The sequence below is a fragment of the Lithobates pipiens genome, unplaced genomic scaffold (assembly GCF_037356315.1).
Source record: "Lithobates pipiens isolate NorthernLeopardFrog02 unplaced genomic scaffold, aLitPip1_a1.2 Scaffold_25, whole genome shotgun sequence".
NCBI lineage: Eukaryota > Metazoa > Chordata > Amphibia > Anura > Ranidae > Lithobates > Lithobates pipiens.
Genome location: NW_027507787.1, coordinates 72011892 through 72038978, shown reverse-complemented (window position 1 = coordinate 72038978; position 27087 = coordinate 72011892). Strand labels below are relative to the sequence as shown.

The window sequence follows — 27087 nt, the reverse complement described above, 5'->3', positions numbered from 1 at the left end:
AGTTTGAGATCCCTGCTTTAGAAACTGGTCAGTAAGAAGCTGATGCACATATACTGTTGTAAAAACCTGGCTAGTTAGCTCCCTTCACTGGAGGACCATCTCACGCCTCATATGTATGCTGGAAAGCCAGGTGTGTGTGTGGGGGAGAAGGATACTGGGAAGGTCCCAGTGTAGAGGGTGGGATGTCACTGGTGGGTTTATGTTCTATGAAAGGCTAACTCCATATTTTAGAGCCTGTTGCATATTGCACCAACTGTATATTTAGAGTGTAACATGGTGCCAATCCAACCCCCTGAAAGTGTGCAGAACTTCATCCCCTGTCACTGTCATTCATTCTCCGATGTCTGCGAATAAACTACAAGTCCCATCTGCCACTGCTGCCAAATGACCCTTATCCTTCAAGGCATGGTGTCCATTTGACCTCTGAAGGGTTTCTGTGGTATCTGGCACTAAGCCATCAGTAGCAGATCTTTTAAGTCCCGTATATTACGACGTGGGATCTCCATGGATTGGAAATGTTTTTCCAGAACATCCCACAGATGCTTGATTGGGTTGAGATCTGGTGAATTCGGGGGGGAAGGTTAACACCTCAAACTCCATTGCGTTCCTCAAACCATTCTTGAACTATTTTTGCAATGTGGCAGGGCATAGTATCCTGCTGAAAGAGAACACTGCTATCGGGGAATACTGTTTCCATGAAGGGGTGTATTTGGTCAGCAGTAGGTGGTATGTGTCCAAGTAACATCCATGTGAATGGTAGGGCCAAAGGTTTCCCAACAGAGCCTTGCCCAAAGCATCACACTGCCTCCCCCTGATTGCCTTCTCCCCATACTGCACACTGGTGCCATCTTTTCCCCAGGTAAGTGAAGCACATGCACCTGGTCAACCACATGATGTAAAATGTGATTTATTGGACCAAGCTATTTTCTACCATTGCTCTGTGGTCCAGTTCTGATGCTCACATGCCCATTGTAGGCACATTTGGCTGTGGACATGGGTCAGCAAGGGCACCCTGGATCGGTCTGCGGCTACACAGCCCCATACACAACAAACTGTGATGCCCTTTTTTTTCTGCTTTTAACATGTTAATTTCAGGGAAAACATGTTTACTTGTTGCCTAATGTATTACACTGACTTTCAGATGCCATGTTTTGAGATAATCCATGTTGCTCACTTAACTCGTTAGTGGTCATAAAGTTATGGCTGATCAGTGTATACTAGCTTTGCTTCCTGCTTAAGCAGCCCATAGATGATTAAAAATAAAAAATAAATCCTATTCCCTCATCCACACACTTTATATGGATAGGGGAATCCTCCCCGCTGAGCCTTTGTATTCTGACAGTGGGGAGTCCCTGTTTAACCAGCTGAACCATGTATGACCGGCTTTAGTTTTGTTGCAAAGTGATTGTGCAATGCTGTTTATCTGGCAGTGCAGGTCTATAGGCTAAATGAAAATGGTAGATACTCTGTAAGCTTACGTAGGGATACCGTAACATGTGTTTAAAAAAAAAAAAAAGTGTGTGTGTATGTGTATGTGTGTGTGTGTGTGTGTGTGTGTGTATATATGTATATATGTGTGTGTGTGTGTGTGTGTGTGTGTGTGTGTGTGTGTATATGTGTGTGTATATATATATATGTATATATATATATATATATATATATATATATATATATATATATATATATATATATATATATATATATATATATATATATATATATATATATATATATATATATATATACACACCATTTCACATTTAAACCTGTTTTCCTCTGTCTATAATAAATCATAGGTAATAAATCTCGGTGAGCTATTATATCTCCTAATTCACTTTATATTTATTCTGCTGGTTCCTGGCAGCGATGCACTTTCCAGTAATGGTAAACACATTGTTCTTTTTTAGGTGAGGTATCTTGGGAGAAAGGAAAGGTTTCTGGGACTGTTTATAGTGGAGACGAGCGTCTGACTCAGCTACTTGTAAAGGTAAGCAGACATCTTTGTTCCAAGGTTAGCTCTTTGTTGTAAATAGTTGTTTGGGAAGGGGGGTTCTCCTACTTGAAGGAATTACTGAAGAGTCAAAAAAATTCAAAATAAAGTAGATATCATGAAATCTGCATTGAAGCCTATAGGCAGGGGATGGCGAAGGGTTGCTCCATGTGCTGAGTGCAGGCCAGGGGTTTGGGAAGCCTCTTAGAAGACTGTGTATACAAATGCTTGTTGAAACTATACCTACTTCAATAATGCCAGTCGGTTATTAAAAAAGTTCATAGTTGACACACAACATCCTAGGAAAACATGTAGATTACTCCTAGGCATCATGATTAGAAGTGTCTGAAAGAAAAGCCATGTTAATCAGAAGACACAATAGGGTTTGATTTACTAAGAGCCCTTTCACACTGAGCTTCCCTGGGCATCGGTGGTAAAACACTGATATGTTTAGCAGCGCTTTACTACTGTTTTTGCGGTGCTATTGGGCCACTTTTAGCCCCCGCTAGAGGCCGAAAAAGGGTTAAAACTGCCCGCAAAGCACTGCTACAGCGGCGGCAGAGCGGTGAGTTTTACGGCCCCTAATGTGCTCCAAAGAAGATGCTGGCAGGACTTTTTCTGACACCCTGCCAGCGTACCGCTCCAGTTTGAAAGCCCTGTTTCTGGGCGCTTTGCAGGCGCTATTTTTAATGCTATAGAGCCTTCAAAGCGCCTCAGTGTGAAAGGGGTCTAAAACTGAAGAGTGCAAAAATCTGGTGCAGCTGTGCATGGTAGCTAATCGGCTTCGAACTTCAGCTTGTTCAACTATTTGACCTCCAGGTAATTTTTTGGCGATACGGCACGAGTTAACAATTGCACGGTCATGCGACACTGTATCCAAATAAAATTTATGTCCTCCCTTTTTTTTTTTTTATGTTCTTTTTTCCCCCAAATAGAGCTTTCTGTTGGTGGTATTTGATAACCTCCTGCATTTATTTTTGGCGCTATAAACAAAAAAAAAACATAAATTTTTACTTTCTGCTATAAAACATATACAATTAAAAAAATGTAAGAAATCAAATTTCTTCATAAATGTAAGGCCAATATGTATTCTACAAACTATGGTATATGTTTATGGAATTTACTGCACTAATGACAGTGGCTGGGGACGGGTTAACATCAGGGACGATCAAAGAGTTAACCTAACTGGTGCTTGTGTACGGTGTAGGAGGTGTTTTTACTAGGTGACGGCATGAATCCATGTTCTCTGTACTGAATGATTGACTTGTGTCAGCAAACATCTTGTCTGCTTCACCCGCTGATCGGCTCCCGCTGTGCACAGTCATAATACAGTGCTCGACAAACCCCAGGTGCCAGGTTTGCATCCTGATGCCTGGGCATTTATCAGCCCATTCACTGTTACAGGGGTCCACAAATCCTATTGCCTGGTGCCTGGGATATGCAGTTCCTGAGGGCAGGCAGGGGTGTCTTCCTTCTTTTTTTTTTTTTTTTTTTTTTATATTAATAGTGCAAAAAGTAACCCCAGTGGTGATCAAATACCACCAAAACAAAGCTCCATTTGTGTGAATAAAAATGATATCAATTTAATTTGGGTACAGTGCGATTGTCAGTTAAAATAATGCACTGCTGTATAGCAAAAAAACTTTGTGAAAAAAAACTGGCTCCTAACTTTTTTAGGTGGCTCCTAGATTTAAAGCAAATTTGTCAAGCCCTGATATAATAAATTTTATATATACATGATCCTGCCCGCACACACCGGCAGTAGTATTAAAGCTGCAATAGGGCAGTCGTAAAGTGGTTTAAGGTTTGACCAAAAAATAAATAAAAACTGGAAGCTGATTGGTTTCCATCCAGAGCTGGCCCAGATTTTGCACTCTTCAGTTTCAGTAAATCAACCCCTCTTATGCTGGCCATATATTACCTGAAAAATAGTTGGAAAATCTGTCATTTGACCGTTTTGTTCATTTTTCGTCCCATTAATGGGCACAAATAGAAAATCGGTTTTAACTTTTCAGAGCCGAAAAATCGAAGGGACGGGTGGGAAAATTCTGCCGAATGAAGGATACATTGAAAGGTTAATGTGTTTCTCTCTCAAACTGTTTATATTAGGCATATGTGACAAAACTAATATACATTTAATTCCATTGAACAATTTATCAATCGAAATTCAGGCATTTCATGATGGCACTATTGTTTGCTTCCACAGCTGACTGTTAATTATTTGAAAATGAGTTTGAGCTTTTTTTCGTATTGTGTATGGTCAGCGTAATGCCCTGTACACACGGTCGGACTTTCCAACGGAACATGTGCGATCGGATTGTGTTGTCAGAAAATCCGATCGTGTGTGGGCTCCATCTGACTTTTTCTGTCAGAATTTCCGACACACAAAGTTTGAGAGCCAGATCTAAAATTTTTCAACAACAAAATCCGATCATTTAAACTCCAATCGTGTGTAGACAATTCCAGTGGACAAAGTGCTCAGAATAAATTACTAGGCGAAAGCGATTGGCTACTGGCCTCTTTATAGTCCCGTTGTACGTAGTTTACGTCACCGCTTTCTGAACGATTGGATTTTCCGACAACTTTGTGCGACCATGTATATGCAAGACAAGTTTGGGCCAAAATCCATCTGAAAAAATCCAACGGATTTTGTCGTCTGAATGTCTGACTGTATGTACAGGGCATTAGACTCTGTGCCAGTCACTGGTTACTTTAGGTAAAACACACATTTCTTTTATTAGGGTGGGTCCACACTTCCCCAGTGCTGTGACACTGCACTTTGGGCAAAGCGTCACTAACCCAGCGGGTTTTGTGTGGGTTTGTGTCACTTTCCCATGAGGTCCAGTGCTTTTGGTGCGTTTTTTTTCAGAAGGCGCACCAAAAATTCAGCATGCAGGAGCTTTCTGAAGCTGCAACAAAACCACCGGACCTCTTAGAAGTCTATGGGAAAGCGCAGCTAACCCGCACGCAAACTGTAGTCATCTGTGTTTAAGCCGTAGCAGGGCAGTGTGAAACCACCCGTAGCCCTCGTACGCACGGTTGGACATTCCGACAACAAAATCCGTCGGATTTTGTCCGAAACTGGTGTTGCATACAGACGGTCGGACAAAGTTGTCAGAAAATCCGATGGTTCGTAACGTGATGACGTTATTTAGTTACGACGGGACTACGTTCAGGCTAGTAGCCAATAGCTTTGGTCTAGGAATTTGATCTGAGCATGCGTGGCACTTTGTCCGATCGGAATTCTCTACAAATGATCAGACAAAGTCCGATCGGATCATGTTGTCAGAAAATTTTATAGCCCAGCTCTAAAACTTTGTCGGTCGGATATTCCGATGCAAACAGTCTGATGGAGCCCACACACGGTCGGATTATCCGACAACACAGTCCGATCGGACATTTTCAGTCGGACTGTCTGACGGTGTGTACAAGGGCTTACTTAGTGATGTGGCCCAGTGATGGAACAAATACTCTTCTACTTGTAGTTAAATTGCAATGAAACACTAACTCCTCATAAGTAGCCAACTTTGTTACTTCTGTTCTACTTTGTGATCACATTGCTTACTGTTTTGTTTCCCTAAGGTAGAATTATTCACAAATCAATATTTTATGGGTGCTGATGTATTGTTTTACTTCTTAGGTGTATGGAGAATATGCTTGGAGCAATCCCTTACATCCTGAGATCTTTCCTGGCGTGCGCAAAATGGAAGCGGAAGTAGTGAGAATGGCGTGCACGCTCTTCAATGGAGGCCCGCAGTCATGTGGCACGGTAAGGTTTCTCGTTCTTTGAGTCACAATAAACTATCTACATTTTAATTCTGAAACTTTAAAAATAAAAAGCAAACCATTTTTCTATCCGTCTATACAGCTAGTCTAGAGTCTGTGTCCTTTAGTAACCCTGATGACTCCTATTGACTAACATCAAAATGTAAAGAATTTTTGAAACCACAAAAAATGTGATGACTAAGATTTTATGTTATAAGGGGTTTTCTGTTAATAAAGCTGATGGGATATTTTATGTTTGCTTGAACTTGTTCGTTCAGACTTGCTGACACATGCTTCTGCATTACATTAAACAGAAATCCAGCCAATAAAAAAAAAGAGAAGAAATTGACGGGAAATGCACATTAAAAGATAACATAACAAATTAAGTTCTTCCTGCAATAATCCACTTCAATCCAGAGATTTCCCCCATAATACTTCATTTCTGCAGCTAGATCACGTCATTCTGATGGTCATTGTCATTCAACCTACTTCCTGTGCGCCCAAATTCTCCTTCTGGGCATTCATCTTGCTGCCCATTGTTTGTTTTCTAAGGTGCCTGCTCAAGCTTAACCACTTCAGCTCCGGAAGATATAACCCCCCCTTCATGGCCAGGCCATTTTTTGCGATACGGTACTGTGTTACTTTGACAATTGCACGGTCGTGCGACATTGTACCCAAATAAAATTGATGTCTGTTTTTTCCCCCCCCCCACAAATAGAGCTTTCTTTTGGTGATATTTGATCGCCTCCTGCGGTTTGTACTTTTTTCTTGCGCTATAAACAAAAAAACAGACCATTTTTTGAAATAAAAACAATCTTTTTTACTTTGTTATAAAACACACCTAATAAATAAAAAAAAAAGTAAAACAAATCAAATCAAATTTCTTCATCAATTTAGGCCAATATGCATTCTGCTGCATATTTTTGGTAAACAAAATCCCAATAAGTGTATATTGATTGATTTGCGCAAAAGTCATAGCATCTACAAACTTTGGGATATTATTATTATTTTTTTATTTATTTTTTTACTAGTAATGGTGGCGATCAGCAACTTATAGCGGGACTGCGACATTGCATCAGACACTAAGGAACACTTTTTGGGGACCAGTGACACCAATGCAGTGATCAGTACTGAAAAATATGCACGGTCACTGTACTAATGACACTGGCAGGAAAGGGGTTAACAGAGGCGATCAAAGCGTGTCTCTGGTCATCGACGCACTTTGAATTGTTTTGAAAAGTAGCCCAAGTTCAGTGCTGTTTGTCTGTCTGTGGTTACAACTGTCTGCTGCGGGTCAGGGGCAGCTGATTTTACTGAGCTGTCAGCAGACAGGAAGCATGTGGAGGGTCCTCTGTACAGCATAGATCTTTGTACAAACTGTCTTGTGCAATATGTTCTGACGAGATCAACACGCACATAGCCAGCTGCTTGCTTCACAATGTCCAATCAGCTGGCTTTTCACACATTTTGCAAATGCTTTTCTACATTTACGCATTGGGTCAAGTGTAAGTCCTTTTGTAAAACCAGCGGTGTGTGTGTGTGTATGTATGTATGTGTGTATATGTATATGTATATGTATGTGTATATAATAATTTATATATTATTATTATTTTTTTTAACTGAAGTTGGGCATGTGGCCCTGTGTTATAAACCAAGTAGTAATTTCTATGATCACTTATATGATTTGCAATATGCTTCAAAGCTGCATTCCATTCATGCACTGAGGTGCCTTTCAGAATGAATGACAGCACAACACACTAATGCAAGGATAATGTGCTTCCAAAACACATAGGTGTGCAGTTGGTCTTTATTAATAATTAGACTGACTATTTTAATTATATGTGGAGTCTATTAACACCCAAGTGTCATGCACAAAGTGAAAGATGGGTGTACGTAAACACATAGAAGGTGGAGCTGGGATTTAGTAGATGAAAGTATTTCTTGTCTATCAGTTCCTGCTGGTTCTTGTATAGAAAACCCTGCCATATGAAGGCTTAGACCCACTTGTTGATGGTTTGTCAATGAAAGGGTGGGGCGTATTGCTAGTCAGGCTAGTGGGGCAACACCAGAGTTGTGTAACAGACTGCACTCAATCGTTGTACTTTTCTGTTTTGCAGGTCACATCTGGAGGTACAGAAAGCATCTTAATGGCCTGTAAAGCATACAGAGATCTGGCATTTGAGAAGGGCATTAAACACCCAGAGATGTATGACCTGTTGTCTGTTCATATTTGGCTGTCTTTGTATACAGTGTGCATTGTTCTGCAACATCTAAAAATCACACAGATTTAGGAATGATTAGCCTTCTAAAAAAAAAAAAAGGTGGATTAGACAAGATCCTGGCAATGCCCCTCAGGCCCCTTTTCATATGGTCACCTCCGTGAAGCGGGATCCGCTTGCTCAGCGGGTGATCTCTGCTGATCCCCGCTGAGCGGGCAGATGATCTGATCCACCAGACGGATAGGGAATAGGTTTTAGGTATTCATTTTTGGTGAACAGAATCAGATCGGAAGGCAGTGGGTGTCTGTGGATATGTGTTTGCTGACATCCTTCTCTCCATAGAAGAGACTGAAGGGTCCGATCGGGTCTGCCTGAAAAACTGACAGGCGGGCCTGATTGGATCGCCCGTGTGAAAGGGCCGCAGAGTTTTGGCCCATGCTAAAGCCATATCCTTCCAATTACACCACTAGTATTCTGAAATGTTGATGGATCCATGGATTTGTTGTGCGAATGTCAAATTTTAATTCTACCATCTTAAAATTGCAGCAGAAAATCCTATTCATCACACTAGAGAATGTTTCTCCAAACCTTCAGTTGTACTGTCATGTTGCTTCCATCTCCGCTCTGTGCGCCTGTCCTTAGGCAGCCTATTCTCCCATCCACACGCTCAGTGTGAGCGGGGGAATCCATCCTGTAGAGCTATTGCATTATGACAGCAGGGAATAAACTCATCAGCATTGCAAGCTATAGCTGGCAGCGTTGATCAAGCTGGGAAAATCCAACAGGACTTCCGTGCAACTTCCCAGCCAAATTGTGATCCATGTATGGCTGACTTTACCTGGATTGAAATCTGATGAAATCTCTTGCTGTTATAGCCCATCTCCTTCAATATTCGATGTTCTGTGTCTTCAGAGAATCTCTTCTGCACACCAGCGTAAAGAGATTCTTAAATGAAAACTGTACTAAGAAAAATTTGGGGCTGCATCTTTTAACCTTCTGAATATGAATTTCCTCATTGTGTCTGGCTTCAGTACCTTTGGAATCGCTGTCCTGGAAGAACTTCTGATCTGCGTGCTTATTCTGGGTCAGTAACTTAGGAAGTATTGAAACCATTAGATAAGCGTGAGTAGGGGGTGTGCCAGGCGTGCCTGGGCACACCCTTATCACTACATGCGGTGCTGATTCCCACTACTGACGGGTTTACCCCCATATTGGCCCCTCCACCCCGCAGTGATGCTGGTTTTCCTCCCCTCTCCCCTCTCCCCTCTCCCCTCTCCTTTCCCCCAACTGATGCAGGGAATTTTCAGGATGGAGAGCGGGAGAAGGGGCTAGTAAATATGCATTTTACTAGCCCCTTCCTTTTGAAAATGAACACTGAACACACTACTGTGTTCATTCATAACTGAAGCATAGTAAATGGTGTTTACTATGCTTCGGTTTGTGAATGAACAGTAAGCCACTCAGCACAGAGAACTTCCCATTCATTCACTGCCCCCTGCAACTAAGGCTGCAGAGAAAGGCATGTTTGTTTTGAGCTTTGGGGTACACACCCTAATGCAATAGCCTGCGCACACCTATGATAACCAGACAGCTAGTATTTTCAGAAAGTAAATGCCTACCTCCATATTTCCCCCAACAGAAGTGTACTTTAACTCTCACCCACAGAAATCTCACTCCCTTAGACCCCATTCACACCTGAGCGTTTTGTAGCCCTACGCCTGAAGCTACAAAACGCTGGAGGGGAAAAAATACATTATTCTCAATGGAGATGGTTCACATCTCCACTCCAAGTCGCCTGAAGCCCTACGCCTGAAGCTCAAACAAGTTCCAGACCCTTTTTTTTGTCGCGCGAATCGGGCTGATTTGGGCGTTTTCATTCCCATAGAAACTAATGGAAACGCTCGATTCGAGCGTTTAGCGTGACAACGAGCGTTTCTATGGGCGTTTTGACGCTGTATCTGCTCAATGCTTAACATTGGTGACCTTTTGCCCTGCACAAATTCGCGACAAAACGCGGCAAAAAATGCTGAGAATCGTGGTAAAAAACGCCGCGAATCGCGGTAAAAAACGCCGCAAAAAAACGCTTGAAAAAGCTACGCTCAGGTGTGAATGCAGCCTCAAAGTAGTTGTAAACCCTGACCGTGAAGTGATTATCCTCGGGTGATACAACTTATGTAGGAGGATTTCTTTCATCTCTGTATCTGTCTACAGTGCCTTGCGAAAGTATTCGGCCCCCTTGAACTTTTCAACCTTTTGCCACATTTCAGGCTTCAAACATAAAGATATAAAATTTTTATTTTTTGTGAAGAATCACCAACAAGTGAGACACAATTGTGAAGTGGAACGAAATCTATTGGATTTTTGAAACTTTTTTAACTAATAAAAAAATGAGAAGTGGGGCGTGCAAAATTATTCGGCCCCCTTGCGTTAATACTTTGTAGAGCCACCTTTTGCTGCGATTACAGCTGCAAGTCGCTTGGGGTATGTCTCTATCAGTTTTGCACATCGAGAGACTGAAATTCTTGCCCATTCTTCCTTGCAAAACAGCTCGAGCTCAGTGAGGTTGGATGGAGAGCGTTTGAACAGCAGTTTTCAGCTCTTTCCACAGATTCTCGATTGGATTCTGGTCTGGACTTTGACTTGGCCATTCTAACACCCTGGATAGGTTTATTTGTGAACCATTCCTTTGTAGATTTTGCTGTATGTTTGGGATCATTGTCTTGTTGGAAGATAAATCTCCGTCCCAGTTTCAGGTCTTTTGCAGACTCCAACAGGTTTTCATCCAGAATGGTCCTGTATTTGTCTGCATCCATCTTCCCCTCAATTTTAACCATCTTCCCTGTCCCTGCTGAAGAAAAGCAGGCCCAAACCATGATGCTGCCACCACCATGTTTGACAGTGGGGATGGTGTGTTGAGGGTGATGAGCTGTGTTGCTTTTACGCCAAACATATCGTTTTGCATTGTGGGCAAAAAGTTTGATTTTGGTTTCATCTGACCAGAGCACCTTCTTCCACATGTTTGGTGTGTCTCCCAGGTGGCTTGTGGCAAACTTTAGACGAGACTTTTTATGGATATCTTTGAGAAATGGCTTTCTTCTTGCCACTCTTCCATAAAGGCCAGATTTGTGCAGTGTACGACTGATTGTTGTCCTTTGGACAGACTCTCCCACCTCAGCTGTAGTTCTCTGCAGTTCATCCAGAGTGATCATGGGCGCATCTTGGCTGCATCTCTGATCAGTCTTCTCCTTGTCTGAGCTGAAAGTTTAGAGGGACGGCCAGGTCTTGGTAGATTTGCAGTGGTCTGATTCTCCTTCCATTTCAAAATGATCGCTTGTACAGTGCTCCTTGGGATGTTTAAATCTTGGGAAATCTTTTTGTATCCAAATCCGGCTTTAAACTTCTCCACAACAGTATTACGGACCTGCCTGGTGTGTTCCTTGGTCTTCATGATGCTCTCTGCGCTTTCAACAGAACCCTGAGACTATCACAGAGCAGGTGCATTTATACAGAGACTTGATTACACACAGGTGGATTCTATTTATCACCATCAGTCATTTAGGACAACATTGGATCATTCAGAGATCCTCGCTGAACTTCTGGAGTGAGTTTGCTGCACTGGAAGTAAAGGGGCCGAATAATTTTGCACGCACCACTTTTCAGTTTTTTATTTGCTAAAAAAGTTTAAAATATCCAATAGATTTCGTTCCACTTCACAATTGTGTCCCATTTGGTGATTCTTTACAAAAAATTAAAATTTTATATCTTTATGTTTGAAGCCTGAAATGTGGCAAAAGGTTGAAAAGTTCAAGGGGGCCGAATACTTTCGCAAGGAACTGTGTATGCAGTATTTTCTTCTCTATATACAATCTATAAGCTTGTTTCAGAGAGGGGCAGAGAACTGAAGTTACACTCTGCAGGGCTTGGTGAGGAGACCTCTCACTGCTGATTGGATGGAAGAGACCACCCGCTCCCCCTTTCACACAGCTCACAGGAACCGAGCTGAAGCTGGACATATGTCGTCAGGAAAACTTGTCAGAAGTGACTCGTGCAAATAGGAGAGGAACAAAGCAGCTGACAGAAATGACACTTAGTGCTTTTAATTTAGACAAGTACACACTATAGAGGTATCTGCTCTGTTCATATTTCATAAAAGAGGGGAGAACACAGGAAGCACCACCTGAGTGCAGTGTTAGTTACCTTGCCATTAAAATTTGCTTGTAAACACACACAAGAAGTAAAAACATCTGTAATCTGATGGTGTAGTGGGATCCTGGTGCTCTAAGCATCCGAGAAGGGCTCCAATGAAGCCACCAGGAAGGCGTCCAGAACCAGCATGGAACACCTGCAAATGATGCCACGGGCAGCTGGGCTACTTTCAGGATCACTGTTACAATTCCATGGGATGGGCAGGCAGGCTACGAGCTCTGAGCTCAGCTCCTTCTACAGGCCTGGGAGGTGCCTATCCCCGGGGTGGATGGGCAGAAAGTCGAGTGAGGGCAAAATGCTCAGCCCAACTTGATTTTGTTGGATGGGAAGTACCACTGCCAGAACACAGAGCTGTATACTGTATGTTACTTTATACAGTGCTAACGAGGGTGTGTGTATTAGTGAAGGAAATGCTTTGTTTGGCTCACTTGGTCCAAACAAAATATTTAACCACTTAAGGACTGGGAGGATTTTCCCCCTTAATGACCAGGCCATTTTTTTGCGATATGGCACTGCATCGCTTTAAATGACAATTGCATGGTTGTGTGGCGCTGTACCCAAACAAAATTGATGTGCTTTATATTATTTTTATTTATTCCCACAAATAGAGATTTCTTTTGGTGATATTTGATCGTCTCTGCTGTTTTTTATTTTTTGTGCTATAAACCAAAAAAGACCGACAATTTTGGAAAAAAAAAAAAAAAAAAATATATATATATATATATATATATATATATATATATATATATATATATATATATATATATATATATATATATATATATATATATATATATATATATATATAATTTTTTTTTTTTTTTTTTTTTTTTTGCTATAATAAATATAAAAAAAAAATTAAACATTTCTTCCTCAGTTTAGGCCGATATGTATTCTACATATTTTTGGTAAAAAGTAAGCGCACATTGATTGGTTTGTGCAAAAGTTATAGCGTCTACAAAATAGGGGCTAGATTTATGGCATTATTTATTTTTTACTAGTAATGTCGGCAATCAGCGATTTTTTTTTTTTTTTTTTTTTTTTTTTTTTTTTTTTTTTTTTTTTAAATGTGTGTCCTAGGGAGTGTTTCTAACGGGGGGAGGGGGAGTGGGACTGCCTGGAGGATGAAGGGGGGGGCAATTCCTTTTTCACATAGGGCCAGGCTTTTTTCCTTTTAATAAATTAAATAATTTAAAAACTGCATGTTGAATTTACTCGGGTTATCTTTGTGTAATATTAAAATGTGTGTGATCTGAATCGTTTAAGTGTGACAAATATGCAAAAAACAAAAATACGGAAAGGGAGTAAATACCTTTTCACAGCACTGTATGTATGTGTATATTGTAAATGGAACTTTACAGTATGAAACGGGCATTATACTTATGTTTTTGTCTTTATAGCATCGCCCCTGTAAGTGCCCATGCAGCGTTTGACAAAGCAGCTAATTATTTTGGCATGAAGATGGTGCACATTCCCTTCGATAAAAAAACAATGAAAGTGGATGTGAAGGTAATTATTGTGTCTTTTTGAAGTTCTATATTCTGCAACATATGGAGGTATGTACTGTATGCTCAGTTTTTTTTCTACAGACCAATTTATTTTGTTTAAATTGGAAATGCCATCTCTCTGTGAACATAGAGAACCAGTCACCACCATTTGGAAGGACAGCCTGCATATGTAATAGCCAAACGTGGCTGACCCTATGTAGATCTCTCATTACAAAGCTCTTGTCCTACGCATTGCGGAGATGGCACTACCTCCTTCAGCTATTGCATCCGTGCTAAAAAATGTATTTATTGTAAACAGTTAATACTTTCATTTCTAAAGTTACTTTTTTATGGGGTTTGGGAGGGGCGGAGAGAGAAGCTGCACGTTCATGAAAACTTCTTGTTAAGTCTTGCAATGTTAAGTGTGCTTTTATTTTAACAGGCCATGAGAAGAGCGATTTCAAAGAACACAGCCATGTTGGTTTGTTCAGCCCCGCAGTTCCCTCATGGCGTTATTGACCCAATAGAAGAAGTCGCCAAGGTAAGCAAGGCTTGTAATAGGGCACTGAGCTACAAATTCTATTTACCGTATATACTCGAGTATAGGTCGACTCGAATATAAGCCGAGGCCCCTAATTTACCACAAAAAAACTGGGAAAACATATTGACTCGTGTATAAGCCGAAGATGAGACATGCAGCAGCTACTGTTACAGCTTAAAAGAGTGGAAAAGAGGGTCAACAATGCCCATCTGCAGCTGCATACCTGTGTACCTCCCTGTGTCCATTGCAGCCTACCTGTGTCCTGTGCATGTCTCCGTGTGCCAATCTGCAGCCTCTGTGTCCTTCTGCAGCTCCGTGTGCCATTGTGTGCCATTTTGCATGTATCAGCATGTCATAAAAACATGCCAGGATTCAAGAGCCGCACCTCTCCTCCTCGTCTTTGACAGACGGCGGCCATTCCACTATTCAAAAGCCACGCCTCCCTGTCTGTGATAGGCGGAACACTCGATTTCCCAGCAGTCAGTGTTCCGCCTATCACGGACATCCTCGTCCGTAGTATGAGGATGAGCGGATGTCCGTGATAGGCGGAACACTGACTGCTGGGAAATTGAGTGTTCCGCCTATTACAGACAGGGAGGCGCGGCTTTTGAACAGTGGAATGGCCGCCGTCTGTCTGCACGACACGCTGATCAGGTAGGCAGACGGCGGTGACTCGAGTATAAGCCGAGGGGGCACTTTCAGCCTAAAAAAAGGGGCTGAAAATCTCGGCTTATACTCGAGTATATACGGTACTGAAATTCCTGGTTCGAGTTGGGTAATAAACTGCAACGCATTCAAGACTTGCTACATCATCCCTCTACTGCATTATGTAATAAGTACATTACAATCATTTCATATAAAAATGAAAAAAAAAAAAAAAAACACTGCTTAATTGGACAAATGTATTTTTTCATTTTTTTTTTTCTTCTTCTTCTTAATAGCTGGCTCTAAAATACAATATCCCGTTTCATGTGGATGCCTGCTTAGGTGGTTTCCTGATTGTGTTTATGGAGAAAGCCGGATTTCCCCTTCCACTATTCGACTTCAGAGTGAAAGGTGTGACCAGCATCTCGGCGGATACCCACAAGGTAAACCTCAGGATGGGGTGTTGTGCTAATATATATTTCTATAGTCATATCTGTGTTCTATGCAGACTGGTCTGATCACTCTAAAATAACATCTTTATATCTCCTGTAACAGATATTGCAGCTTACTTAGTTTATTTTTTCTCAGGCTTTTCCCTTTTATTTTCACCTGGTGATCCTGCAAATAACATAATTGTATCCCTGGGTGGCTACATTTTTGTTCTCCAGTGTATCTTGCGTATTTGTCTTTGTTAATCTGCATTACATGGGGGGATTGGGGTGGGTATTAGTGGCGCTTGTTTGTGCTTTCTGTTCAGCCCACAGGTAATGACAAGACTTTGCATTTCTGGCGAGATTAACAGGTATTTTCTTTACATACTGAAACTGTTCTTAGCCTTAAAGAGGAAGTAAACCCTGATGGGTTTTACTTCCTATTTGTTTCTCTGCAAAGATAAAGCATAATGAGCTACTATACATCTTAGTAGCCCATTATGTGTCACTTACCTGACGCAGGAGCCAGGGATGTCACCGATGTCCCCTCTTCCACGAATCGTCCATCTTCCTTCCAGGTATCGCAGCTCTAGTGCTGTGATTGGCCGGAATCCGCGATGACGTCACTCCCGTGCATGCATGTGGGAGCCGCCGCGGTTAGAAACGGCGCACTCAGTGCACCCGTGTGCCGCTGTCTATGGCGCATCTTTTGGCTGTCTTTTGCAAATATCTCCTAAACCGTGTAGGTTTAGGAGATATTTCTTGCACCTACAGGTAGGCATTAATATAAGCTTACCTGTAGGTAAAAGTGATCAGTAAGGGTTTACAACACCTTCTCTTTTTTTTTTTTTTTTTTTGTTTTTTTGTTGTTCTAGTTTTGGATAGAATGCAGAGAAGTTGGAACACTTGTCAGTTTCTATTGCTGCCCGTGCCTCCTTTAGCAATATTGACTCTCCATTTGTCATGTTTGTCATCGAAAGCGAAAAGTAAATAAAGAATTTCAAATTTTGGGTTGACAGTAGAACACTAATAGAGTGGAAATCTTCCAATGGCTACATGTGTTCTGGTAACTCTGGTGACACACCTGGAAATTTCTCACTATCCGGAGGGACTTCTTGCTTCCTGTTTAATGCAGGGAATGCTTTAAGTAATAATGTTAATAAAATTAAGAATGCTTTAGTATTACGTAAACCCTTACATATACCCAGTGAAGGGACTACCCGCAGGTGATGTACAGAGATGAAACAAATCCTCCTACATAAGTTGTGCCTATTTATCTGCAGTCTTCTCTTCATCCAAAGTGCAGAATTTCTAAGCCTGTCTGAGACCTAAATAAAAAAAAAAAAAAAAGGTGGATGGAGGGGGAAAGTCACACTTTGCACTGCTCAGTGAGTAACGCTTATTGGAGGGAAGGGACGCAGCGCTGACGCTGTCAACAGTTGGAGATCACTCCCTTGTCATCCTTTTTTTTTTTTTTTTTTTTTTTTCTCTTGGTGTGGGAAAACTTGTCAGTAGTGATTCATGCTGCTGGCAGAGGAAGGAAGCGGCAGACAGAAATGACACGCTCAATTGAGACAAGTATAAACATTATTATTATTATTATTATTATTTAAGGTACTTGTATAGTGCCGTCAATTTGCGGAGCACTTTACATATACATTCACATCAGTCCCTGCCCTTAAGGAGCTTACAATCTAAGGTCCCTAACTCACATTCATATACTAGGGCCAATTTAGACAGAAGCCAATTAACCTACCAGCATGTCTTTTGAGTGTATATAGAGATATGCTTTGTTCATATTTCATGTCTGAGGTTTACAACCACTTTAAAGTAGACAATGTCTACCCTTTAGAACCACTTTTATTTATCCAGCTGCCCACATCACAAGCAGCAATGCCTGTAGGGCAGTCCGACGCTTTAATTGTCATCTCGGCTCAGGGAGAAGGACTTGTCCTATAGATGTCATTAAGATGCTTCCTAGGAAGCCATGGTGCTATAGAGCTCCTCAGATACATGATGTCTGCAGATACCACCAAGTGTCCCTTTCTGTCTCTGCCCCCGTTCTACATGGCTGGTTTGGGAAAATAGACTGAAGAGATTATGTGACCTTGATGGAAAAATATAAAAATGAGGTACTTGGAGGCAGTTTTACTGAAATATGTAGACTGGTGTCTAAGGAATGTTGACATATTATATTTTTTCACATATAATGACTTCACTGTCAATCTAATAAGAAAGCAGAGGTAAGGTGGAAGAAATGTACTTTCTGTAGGTCAGAAATGTAAGTAGTAAACGTTTTCTGTTTTTAATTCCAGTATGGCTATGCACCGAAAGGCTCTTCTGTAATACTGTACAGCAAGAAGGACTACAGACATTACCAATACTTTGTAGCATCAGACTGGCCAGGCGGTCTCTATGCCTCTCCCTCTATTGCTGGCTCCAGACCTGGTGGTATAGTAGCTGCTTGTTGGGCCACAATGATGCACATTGGAGAAGATGGATATATTGAAGCCACTAAAAAGATCATTACTGTTGCACGGTTCATCATAAAGGAGTACGTTTTATCTATAAATCTGACTTCTTGCTTGTGCTCATTCACTTCTGCTTGCATCTTGCACAGGTTACATGTTATAAAATGTTACAGATTTTGCATTCATATATGCCTTATCTGTATTCCGTTTTTTGTATGAAGCCGTTTTCAACATCTGTTCTTTACAGTAGAGATAGGTGGCTAAAATGTCACAACATTTTGAGATGCATTTAGGCCCCTTTCACATGAGGCTGTCCGTTTTTACTCATCCGCTTGCTCAGCGGTGATCGCTATGTTGATCCTCGCTGAACCAGCGGATGACAAGTCTGTCTCTGCACACTGTGCTGGGACGGACCTGCCAGAGAGACCGCTCTCCTCTATGGGGGGATCGGATTATTACGGACCGCCTGTCTGTTTTCATCTGCTCCGCAAGACGGATGGAAAATAGGACATCCATCTGTCTGGATTTTGCAGGTCGGGACAGATCGGATGTCAGCAGATAGACATACACTTTCACGTGTTTTTATTTATTTTTTTTTTTTTTTTTATGTCCTTTGAATTATTGCCAATACAATGTTGCTTAGATCTGTTTTTTGTTAAAGAGCTGTGTGTGATTAGCAAATTGTGTTGCAGTTCTTGCATGCATCAATATGTTCTATTGGCTTATTTACCTCGGCTGACTGAGCTGTTAGGCCAGCCATACACTGTTCAAATCTCGCCTGATTCAGCAAGAACCAGCCAAGATTTGAACCGTTAATGGGCAGGCTAAATGTACCAAGTTGATCAATCAATCAGCTTGGGTACAAACAGTCTGCAAGATTCTCTTGCAATTATCACTAGTGGCTGCTATAGCCGCTAGCAATAATAACTGTCTTCTACCAGCAGGGACGGCTTCCCATGTCAGCACTGTCTGTGTTTGTTGATGAGGGAATCGTGTGAATTTCCTTCCTGCAACCACATTGTTGCAGGAAGGAAATTTGCAGCCTTTATGGCCGGCCTTAATAGTGGATAATGAGTGTTGTTTTTTGTCTGGTTATCTTCACTGATGGGATTAGTATGTAACTTAATACTGTCTTATGGCTTGCTTATATCTTTGAAGGTTGCAAAAGGTCAAGGAGATTGTTATATTTGGAAATCCAGAGGTGTCTGTCATCGCACTGGGGTCAGATCAATTTGACATTTACCGCTTGTCCAACTCTTTGACAGCTAAGGGCTGGAACTTGAATACTCTTCAGTTTCCATCTAGGTAAGTACATTTTAAAAGCTGGTTTTCCACACATAGATAGAAGTATAACTATGTAACTTAGAGTCCTGAATTTCCACTATTTGAGAAATAAAACCATCAATTAATTGTCCTCCTGTGCTGAAATGGTCTATGCAGCTTTGTCATATCTTCTGTGTCATTTAAAAAAAAAAAAGTTTCTTAAAAGAAAAGCCCTTCTGCAGATAAGGTTGCCAGGCCTTTTAAGTAGTAGATTTTAAGGTAGTAGATTTTCCCAAGTGTTCTTCCAGGACAGCCCTTGAGAGATGGAGCTCCTCCCATCGACACAGGAAACACATTGCCACAGTTCAAAAGGCGGTCCCTCAGGTCCCTGGTCAGTCATTTGTGTTTCCTCCGTCGGAGGAACATGTTGCCAGGAACCTGGAGGCCCCTCTCAGGGGCTGCCTGAGAACCTGCAAGCCTAAGGGACCGGGTCCTAGTTTATGGCTGCAGTTTGGGTCCATACCTTTTTTCTTTGGCTCGGGTACCGTCCAGCTGAACCGGAGCAGACCCGTTACCCTCCTCCTTCCAGTGCCGAGGTGGCCAGGGGCAGAATGACGCTGGTTTCCCCCAGGAGTGGTGAGTGGAACCTTCCATCTTCCCTCCTCGTTGCAGGGGGTCGGAGACGCCGAGCGTTCACTTCCGGCGGAACCGCGTCATCACTGCGTGCCGAGACTTCCGGTTCCGGGTCTCTAGGGTACAAGGAGGAGAGGGAGAGCCAGCGCTGTGCCTGTGAAGCCCGACCAGCGTCCAGCTATACCGGATTAGCGGCGGGATCCGGAGCGTCAGAGGGGGACCATGGAGGCTATTCCCCAGGATACTCCGGCGGAGACAGGCACCAGCCAAACCCAGGTAGGCTGCTGGGCATGCTATTACTCTGGTGGAGTGGTGGTGTTTGTAGGCTGGGCCCTGTAGTGCCCCACGGTGGCGGTTTACTCACAGTGAGGTTGTTTGTTAGTGGTGATTCTAAGAGGGACATGGTGCTGACGCTAAGAAATCCTTTGTCTTCTTATTTTCAGGCTAAAGAGATGCCAAGGGAAGACAAGACAGGCCGCAAAAAGTGTCCTAATTGTGGGAATAGGTTGTCCTCTGGCTCTAACAAAGCCCTATGCAAGCAATGCATTGCAAGCTTGCTTAAATCTGAGGCAGATTCCCCTTTAGCAAAGTTTTTGGGCTCCTTTAAAGAGGAAATGGCGTCGACCTTTAAGTCCCTCCGGGAGTTAATCACTGACGTGGGATCAGCTGCAGCTGCCTCCACGAGTAAAACAACTATAATCTCATCCTCACCATGCCTTACAACACCCAGCTCAGGGGAGCCCCGTATGGTCAGGGAGCCTAGCCCCACGTTGATTAGCCCCGAATCCTCTGACACTGACTCTGGTCAGGAAGAGGATCAAGCAGCATCTAAAGCCTCAAAATATAGATTATCTCTCGAGGAAGTAGATGAGCTAATGGGGGCTATCTATGATACGCTGGAAATTGAGGAGGAAGAAACTCAGTTATCCAGACATGATCAAATGTATGAGGCTCTGGGGAAAAAGAAAGCAAGGGTTTTTCCTATACATAAGGTGCTTTCTGACCTTGTCCTTAAGGAGTGGTCTGAACCAGACAAGAAGGTTTTCTTTCCTAAATCCCTTAAGAGAAGGTTCCCTTTTGATGAGAGCCCAGAGGCGGTCTGGAATAAAAATCCAAAACTAGACGCCCCTCTGTCCAAAATCTCAAAGCAGGCTGATCTGGCCTTTGAGGATATGGGCCACCTGAAAGATCCCATGGACAGGAGAACAGACATTGTCTTAAAGAGGGCCTGGGATGCCTCTATGGCAGGCTTAAAACCAGCTCTAGCCACTTCCTGTGTAGCTAGAAACCTGGAGTTCTGGTTATCGCAACTACAAGAACACTTAAAGGCAGGCACTCCTAGGGGGGAGCTTTTGAAATCCTTCCCTATGCTTTTTAAGGCCACCAGTTTCATCTCTGACGCCTCCACGGACTCCGTTAAATTTACGGCTAAATCTGCAGCACTTTCAGTGGCAGCAAGGAGGTCAGTATGGATGAAAACCTGGGGGGGAGACACGGCGTCTAAAACCCGCCTGTGCAGCGTCCCTTTTACAGGAGACTTAGTCTTCGGGCCTGAATTAGACTCCGCCTTAGAAAGGACGGCGGACAAAAAGAAAACCTTTCCCGCAAAAAAGAATAATTTTCAAAGAAAAATTTTTCGTCCCTTTAAGGAACCCTCTAAACCAGAGAAGAGTTCAACCCCCAAAAAACATTGGTCGGGACATAAAGGGAAAGGAAAAGGGGGCATACTGTTTAGCCGCCCCAATCAGGATCCCAAACCCCAGTGACGTCAGGGTTCCTGTGGGAGGAAGATTAAGCAAATTTCTTCCACAATGGGAAGAGACAACCTCGAACGAGTTTGTCTTAAATATAATAAAAAGGGGTCATACGCTGGAATTTCACAGCAACCCTCCTTCCAAGTTTCTGGTGACAAAGCTTCCAAGTCACTCAGAAAAGGCCAGGGCCTTACCTTTACTGATAGGGGAAATGGTGGATCAAGAAGTATTGACACCAGTCCCTATTCAGGAACAAGGAGACGGTTTTTACTCGCACATTTTTGTGGTAAGAAAACCGTCAGGGAGATTCAGACTAATTATGAACCTCCGTCCACTGAATCGCTCCATCCGTTACAAGAGATTTCGGATGGAGTCCATTTATTCCATAAAGAATCTCCTGCAGAAAGAGACATTTATGGCAACCCTGGATCTAAGGGATGCTTATCTGCACATTCCAATAAGGGAGGAATGCCAGAAATTCCTTCGGATGGCAGTGCAGATAGACACAAAGGTTTACCACTTTCAGTGCAGAGCACTTCCCTTCGGTCTATCATCCTCTCCGAGAATCTTTACCAAGGTTCTCGGAGAGGCTTTAGTTCCTCTGAGGCTTCAATCAGTCTCAATTATCCCCTACCTAGACGATCTGCTCCTAACAGCCCACTCAGAGAGTCGTCTTTCTCAGGACCTGGAATTGACTCAACTCAGCCTGAGTCGATTAGGGTGGATTGTCAGTCAGGAGAAATCCAAGACAACCCCAACACAGGAGATCCTGTATCTGGGGTACTGGATCAAGTCTGTAGATCAAAAAATTATACTGCCGGAAGAAAAGATTTTGAATCTGTGGCAGAGAATATCTTTTCTTCAATGCAGCCCCAAGTGTACGGTGAGGGAAGTAATGTCGGTCTTAGGTCTTATGACGGCAGCCATTCCAGCCGTACAATGGGCCAGGTTCCATCAAAGAGAACTTCAGGGTTTTCTGTTAGAACAATTAAAAGGCAGAGATCTGGAGGAGGAGGTATTGATCCCCTCAAGGGTAAAACGCTCCCTCTGGTGGTGGAAGGACACGGAGAACCTAAACAAAGGGGTTCATTGGGTCCTTCCTATCACTTCAACACTAACAACGGATGCGAGCAGTTGGGGCTGGGGAGCCCACCTAGGCTCAAGCTGGGTCCAGGACAAGTGGACCCCGGAGGAGAAATGTTTCTCTTCCAATTGGAAAGAACTAACAGCAATCCTGAGAGCTGTTCTAGCTTTTCACCCCGCAATACAGGGTCACCATCTACAAGTCCGTTCAGACAATACGACGGCTGTAGCATACATAAACAAACAAGGAGGTACCAGAAGTCCTCGTTTGATGTTGGTAGCCAGACGCATTCTCCAGTGGGCAGAAGCCAATCTGGAATCCATTTCTGCAGTTCACCTGAAAGGGGAGCTGAACAACAAGGCGGACTTCTTGAGTCGACAGAAGATTTCGAACCAAGAATGGTCCTTACACCCAGAGGCATTCAATCTCATAACAGCTCACTGGGGAGAACCAGAGGTAGACCTTTTTGCGAGCAAGAAGAATGCAAAGGTTCCCAATTTTTTCTCGCTAAACCCAGGAGATCAACCCCTGGCGGTAGATGCCTTGCAAACTCCATGGACTTTCAGTCTGGCGTATGCATTTCCCCCTCTTCATCTCATTCCGAGGGTCCTAGCAAGATTCCTCAAGGAGAAAACCTGTTTGATTCTAGTAGCACCTTTTTGGCCCAGGAGACCGTGGTTCACAACGTTGCTACAATTGACAGATTGTCCGCCTCTAAGACTTCCCTACAGACAGGACCTCCTGTCGCAGGGACCTCTTTACCATCTGCAGGTCGCCACACTGAAGCTTTCAGCGTGGTTACTGAGGAGGAAATCTTAAGGAGTAAGGGCCTGTCAGATGAGGTAATTGCGACCTTACTACAGAGTCGCAAACCAGTCACGAGGGCTATTTACAAAAAAGTCTGGAAAAAATTTAATAGCTGGCTGAATAGCCGTGACATAAATACGGCTAATATTCTACAGTTTTTACAGGAAGGTGTAAACAAGGGTTTAACCCTAAGTACTATTAAGGTACAGATAGCTGCCTTAAGTGTGTACCTAGATGAACGCTTACAGGAAAATCCTTTTGTCGCTAGATTCTGTAAGGCAGTCGCTAGGCGTAAGCCAGTCAGAATCACAAAAGTCCCATCCTGGGATTTAGCAGTTGTACTAAAAGCTTTCTTGGGGTCACCCTTTGAGCCTATCTCAGAGGCCTCCCTAAGGCTTATTACCTTTAAGACAGTTCTCCTGGTGGCAATCACTTCAGCCCGTAGGGTCAGTGAAATCCAAGCACTTTCCATCAGGGAACCATTCCTACAGATCCTAGAAGACAGAGTCATACTAAAGACAGACCCTGGGTTCTTACCAAAGTTAGCATCTAGCTTCCATAGGTCCCAAGATATTGTCCTCCCTTCATTTTGTCAAAATGCAGCAAATGAGAAAGAGGAACGTTTTCATTTATTGGATGTGAGGAGGTGTATTCTAGAATATCTTAAAATAACAAATCCATTCAGAATCTCAGACTCCCTTTTTGTCCTTTTTTCCGGACAGCGTAGGGGACAGAAAGCTTCAAAAGTAACCATAGCTAGATGGATTAGGCTAGCTATAGCAGAGGGGTATAAGGCCTTGAATAGAGATCCTCCTGAGGGTGTTAAAGCTCACTCCACAAGAGCGTTGTCTGCATCCTGGGCAGAAAGAGCTGGTGCCACCCCGGAGCAGGTATGTAAAGCAGCCACATGGTCAAGCTTTTCCACCTTTACAAGGCATTACCGACTGGACTTAATGTCTAGTCAGGATCAGGCCTTTGGGAGGAAAGTCCTCCAGGCCGTGGTCCCCCCCTAATCTGGTAAGTACTTGGGGATCCTCTCAAGGGCTGTCCTGGAAGAACACTTGGGAAAACTGGAGTTAGTACTTACCGGTAACTCCTTTTCCGGTGGTCTTCCAGGACAGCACGATCCCACCCTTTATTTGATTGTAGTGATGTACTAATGTTATTACCTGTTATGGTTTATATGTTTTTCAGTTCCATCCTTCGGTTCTTGGTGAATGACTGACCAGGGACCTGAGGGACCGCCTTTTGAACTGTGGCAATGTGTTTCCTGTGTCGATGGGAGGAGCTCCATCTCTCAAGGGCTGTCCTGGAAGACCACCGGAAAAGGAGTTACCGGTAAGTACTAACTCCAGTTTTCGAACAAAAATGTGTTCATAAATTCTTACTGTGTTTAACGGCGTGACGAATATCCTTCCAAGGTAGTTAAAAATTGAGTTTGCTTTAACATTCGATTTTGGAACAAATGGACAAAATTCATACAATGTTAGAAATTCGTTTTGAGAAAACATTTCCATCCTGCTCCTTCCAATTTTCTTGTGACTATGGTGGAAAAAAGTCAGGTGGCCCCACTAATGGTTAGAAAATTGAACTGAAGAAACATTTTAGATGAAATTCTACTAGTGAATACCCATCTTAAAATCATAAATGTGAAAGTAGGTCTGTAATAAATAGAAAATCTGTTCCTATGAACCAGTAAAAGCTTTCTTTCCTGAGCTTCTTCTGTTAGTTGATGCAGTGATGGGGTGGATGTAGACCTTGACATAGTTCCTATTGACTTTCAGTATTTTTACTGAAAACTTCTAGTCCGTCTAAGCCCCGGGTCAACACTGGTGCGATTTTTGTCATGCGATTTAAGTTTTTAAAATTGTATGGCTGGTCGCACCACATTGCCAGAAATGGAACCGTTGCGACTCAGAAATCAGTTCCTGCACTACTTTTTTGGGAAGTTTATTGCAACTTGTGTAGACTTTTGGTAAATGAAGTTACTAGCCTCTATGAAATTGGAGGTGAAAATCGCACTGATCTGCGGTATTTGAAATTGTGCTGATGTAGTGCGATTTCAAAGCTGCAGCGGTATGAACCAAGGCTAAATGTAATTTACTGTAAAGGCAGCAGTGGTAGGCGACTGGTGCTGACTTCTAGTAGAAAACACCATTTATATCAGGGATATGTAATTAGCGGACCTCCAGCTGTTGCAGAACTACAAGTTCCATGAGGGATAGCAAGACTCTGACAACCACAAGCATGACACCCAGAACCAGAGGCATGATGGGACTTGTAGTTTTGCAACAGCTGGAGGTCCGCTAATTGCATATCCCTGATTTATATATTGTAGCTCCAGGTTTTGGACCTTTCACTATGTTCTAGAAGATAACTGAGACTGTTGATGACTAGTTCAGGTCATTATTCTTGTCTTGATCATAGGTACACCTTGAAGCGGGGAGGGCACAGCTTGCTCACGTGATTGTGGTTGTCTGTTTCAGGAAAAAAAATGTTTTACAATACCAGCTCTTGAAACAAAAGAAACACTTCTATTGGGTTAAAGAATTTAGAACCCATAGAAAGGCCTATATACTTAGACTAGTCCTTTGGTAAATATCCTTTTACTACAAAAAGCAGTGGACAGTTAACTGCAGAACCTTAAGTTCTTCAGTCTAGTCCTACTGTATATGTGTGAACTGACTGGTTATACAGGTACACCAGTGTTTCCGGTGGTTGAGCCAGCTGTTATCAAGTCTTCATTTGCTTTTTTATGACAGCATTCACATATGTCTCACCATGCTACATACAAAGCCTGGAGTTGCAGAGCTTTTTGTGAAGGACATTCAGGAGTCTGTCGCTGTGATAATGAAAGACCCTGGAGCCAAAACTACTGGAGTGGTAACTATTGTTTTATTACCCATTTTAAACCTCAATTAGAAGTATTAAATTAGAGATGATTTATGAATATATAGTGTTTTCCTGTGCCAGTTTTATCATTTGACATTCCAGAAGTGCAGCTTTCCTTCAGTGGATAGGCAAAGGAAAATAACATGGACATTGCATTTGTCATTATGCTTTTGTACGTTAATCTATACAGAACTGAAATGTAAGCTTTGTGGGAAGTTTAAGGTATTTTAAAATACTGTATTCCTCAAAGATATTGGCTGCAAGGTGTCCCATTGGATTTCATATACTGGTTTTCTACCAAGGGCACTGAGATTGTCATATGGTTGCGGCAGGATTCTCCATTTTATTCATGTAGTGTCCCTGAGGAGAAGACCACAGAGTAGTGACACTATGGGGGTTATTTACAAAAGGCAAATCCAGTTTGCACTGAAAGTGCACTCGGAATTAAAGCTGCTTTAGATCTGAGGGGGACATGCAAAGATAATAAAAAACAGCATTTTGGCTTGCACACGATTGGATAACATCATCAGCAGAGCTTCCACTCATTTCAGATCAACCCCTTCGATTTTGAGTGACTGCACTTCCAAGTGCACTTGCAATGCAAAGTGGATTTGCCTTTCGTACATAATGTGTCCCAGAAGTTTGCAGAGAGGGAGGGGCCACCTAGGGGGATAGGCGTGGGCCTAGGCGGCGAGACAGTGGAAGAAGGAAGTGGGACAGGAAATACCTGTCAAAAAAATTACCTGCCAAATGTGGCATGTAAGGGGGTGCTTAAAGTTTAAGTTCCACTTTTGTGTGGAACTCCGCGTTAAGCAAATCTCTATCTTCAACTCCCTCCTGCTTACCAGGTTGCGGGTTCTGCACAGTTCAGATCCAGCATTGTCCTGCTAAGATCTTCT

General features: G+C 42.6%; 1 protein-coding gene across 2 annotated transcripts in view; it reads left to right on the top strand.

Moving 5' to 3' along the window:
* Nucleotides 1-27087, top strand: part of SGPL1 (sphingosine-1-phosphate lyase 1) — an 89818-nt gene that overhangs the window by 48589 nt on the left and 14142 nt on the right. For both annotated transcript variants that reach the window (XM_077454585.1, XM_077454584.1), the window contains exons 5-13: nucleotides 1908-1987; nucleotides 5631-5759; nucleotides 7873-7961; nucleotides 13581-13689; nucleotides 14110-14208; nucleotides 15150-15296; nucleotides 17600-17838; nucleotides 18914-19060; nucleotides 26059-26179. In XM_077454585.1, the coding sequence (XP_077310711.1) occupies nucleotides 1908-1987; nucleotides 5631-5759; nucleotides 7873-7961; nucleotides 13581-13689; nucleotides 14110-14208; nucleotides 15150-15296; nucleotides 17600-17838; nucleotides 18914-19060; nucleotides 26059-26179 (1160 nt within the window). The remainder of the gene's footprint in view (nucleotides 1-1907; nucleotides 1988-5630; nucleotides 5760-7872; nucleotides 7962-13580; nucleotides 13690-14109; nucleotides 14209-15149; nucleotides 15297-17599; nucleotides 17839-18913; nucleotides 19061-26058; nucleotides 26180-27087) is intronic.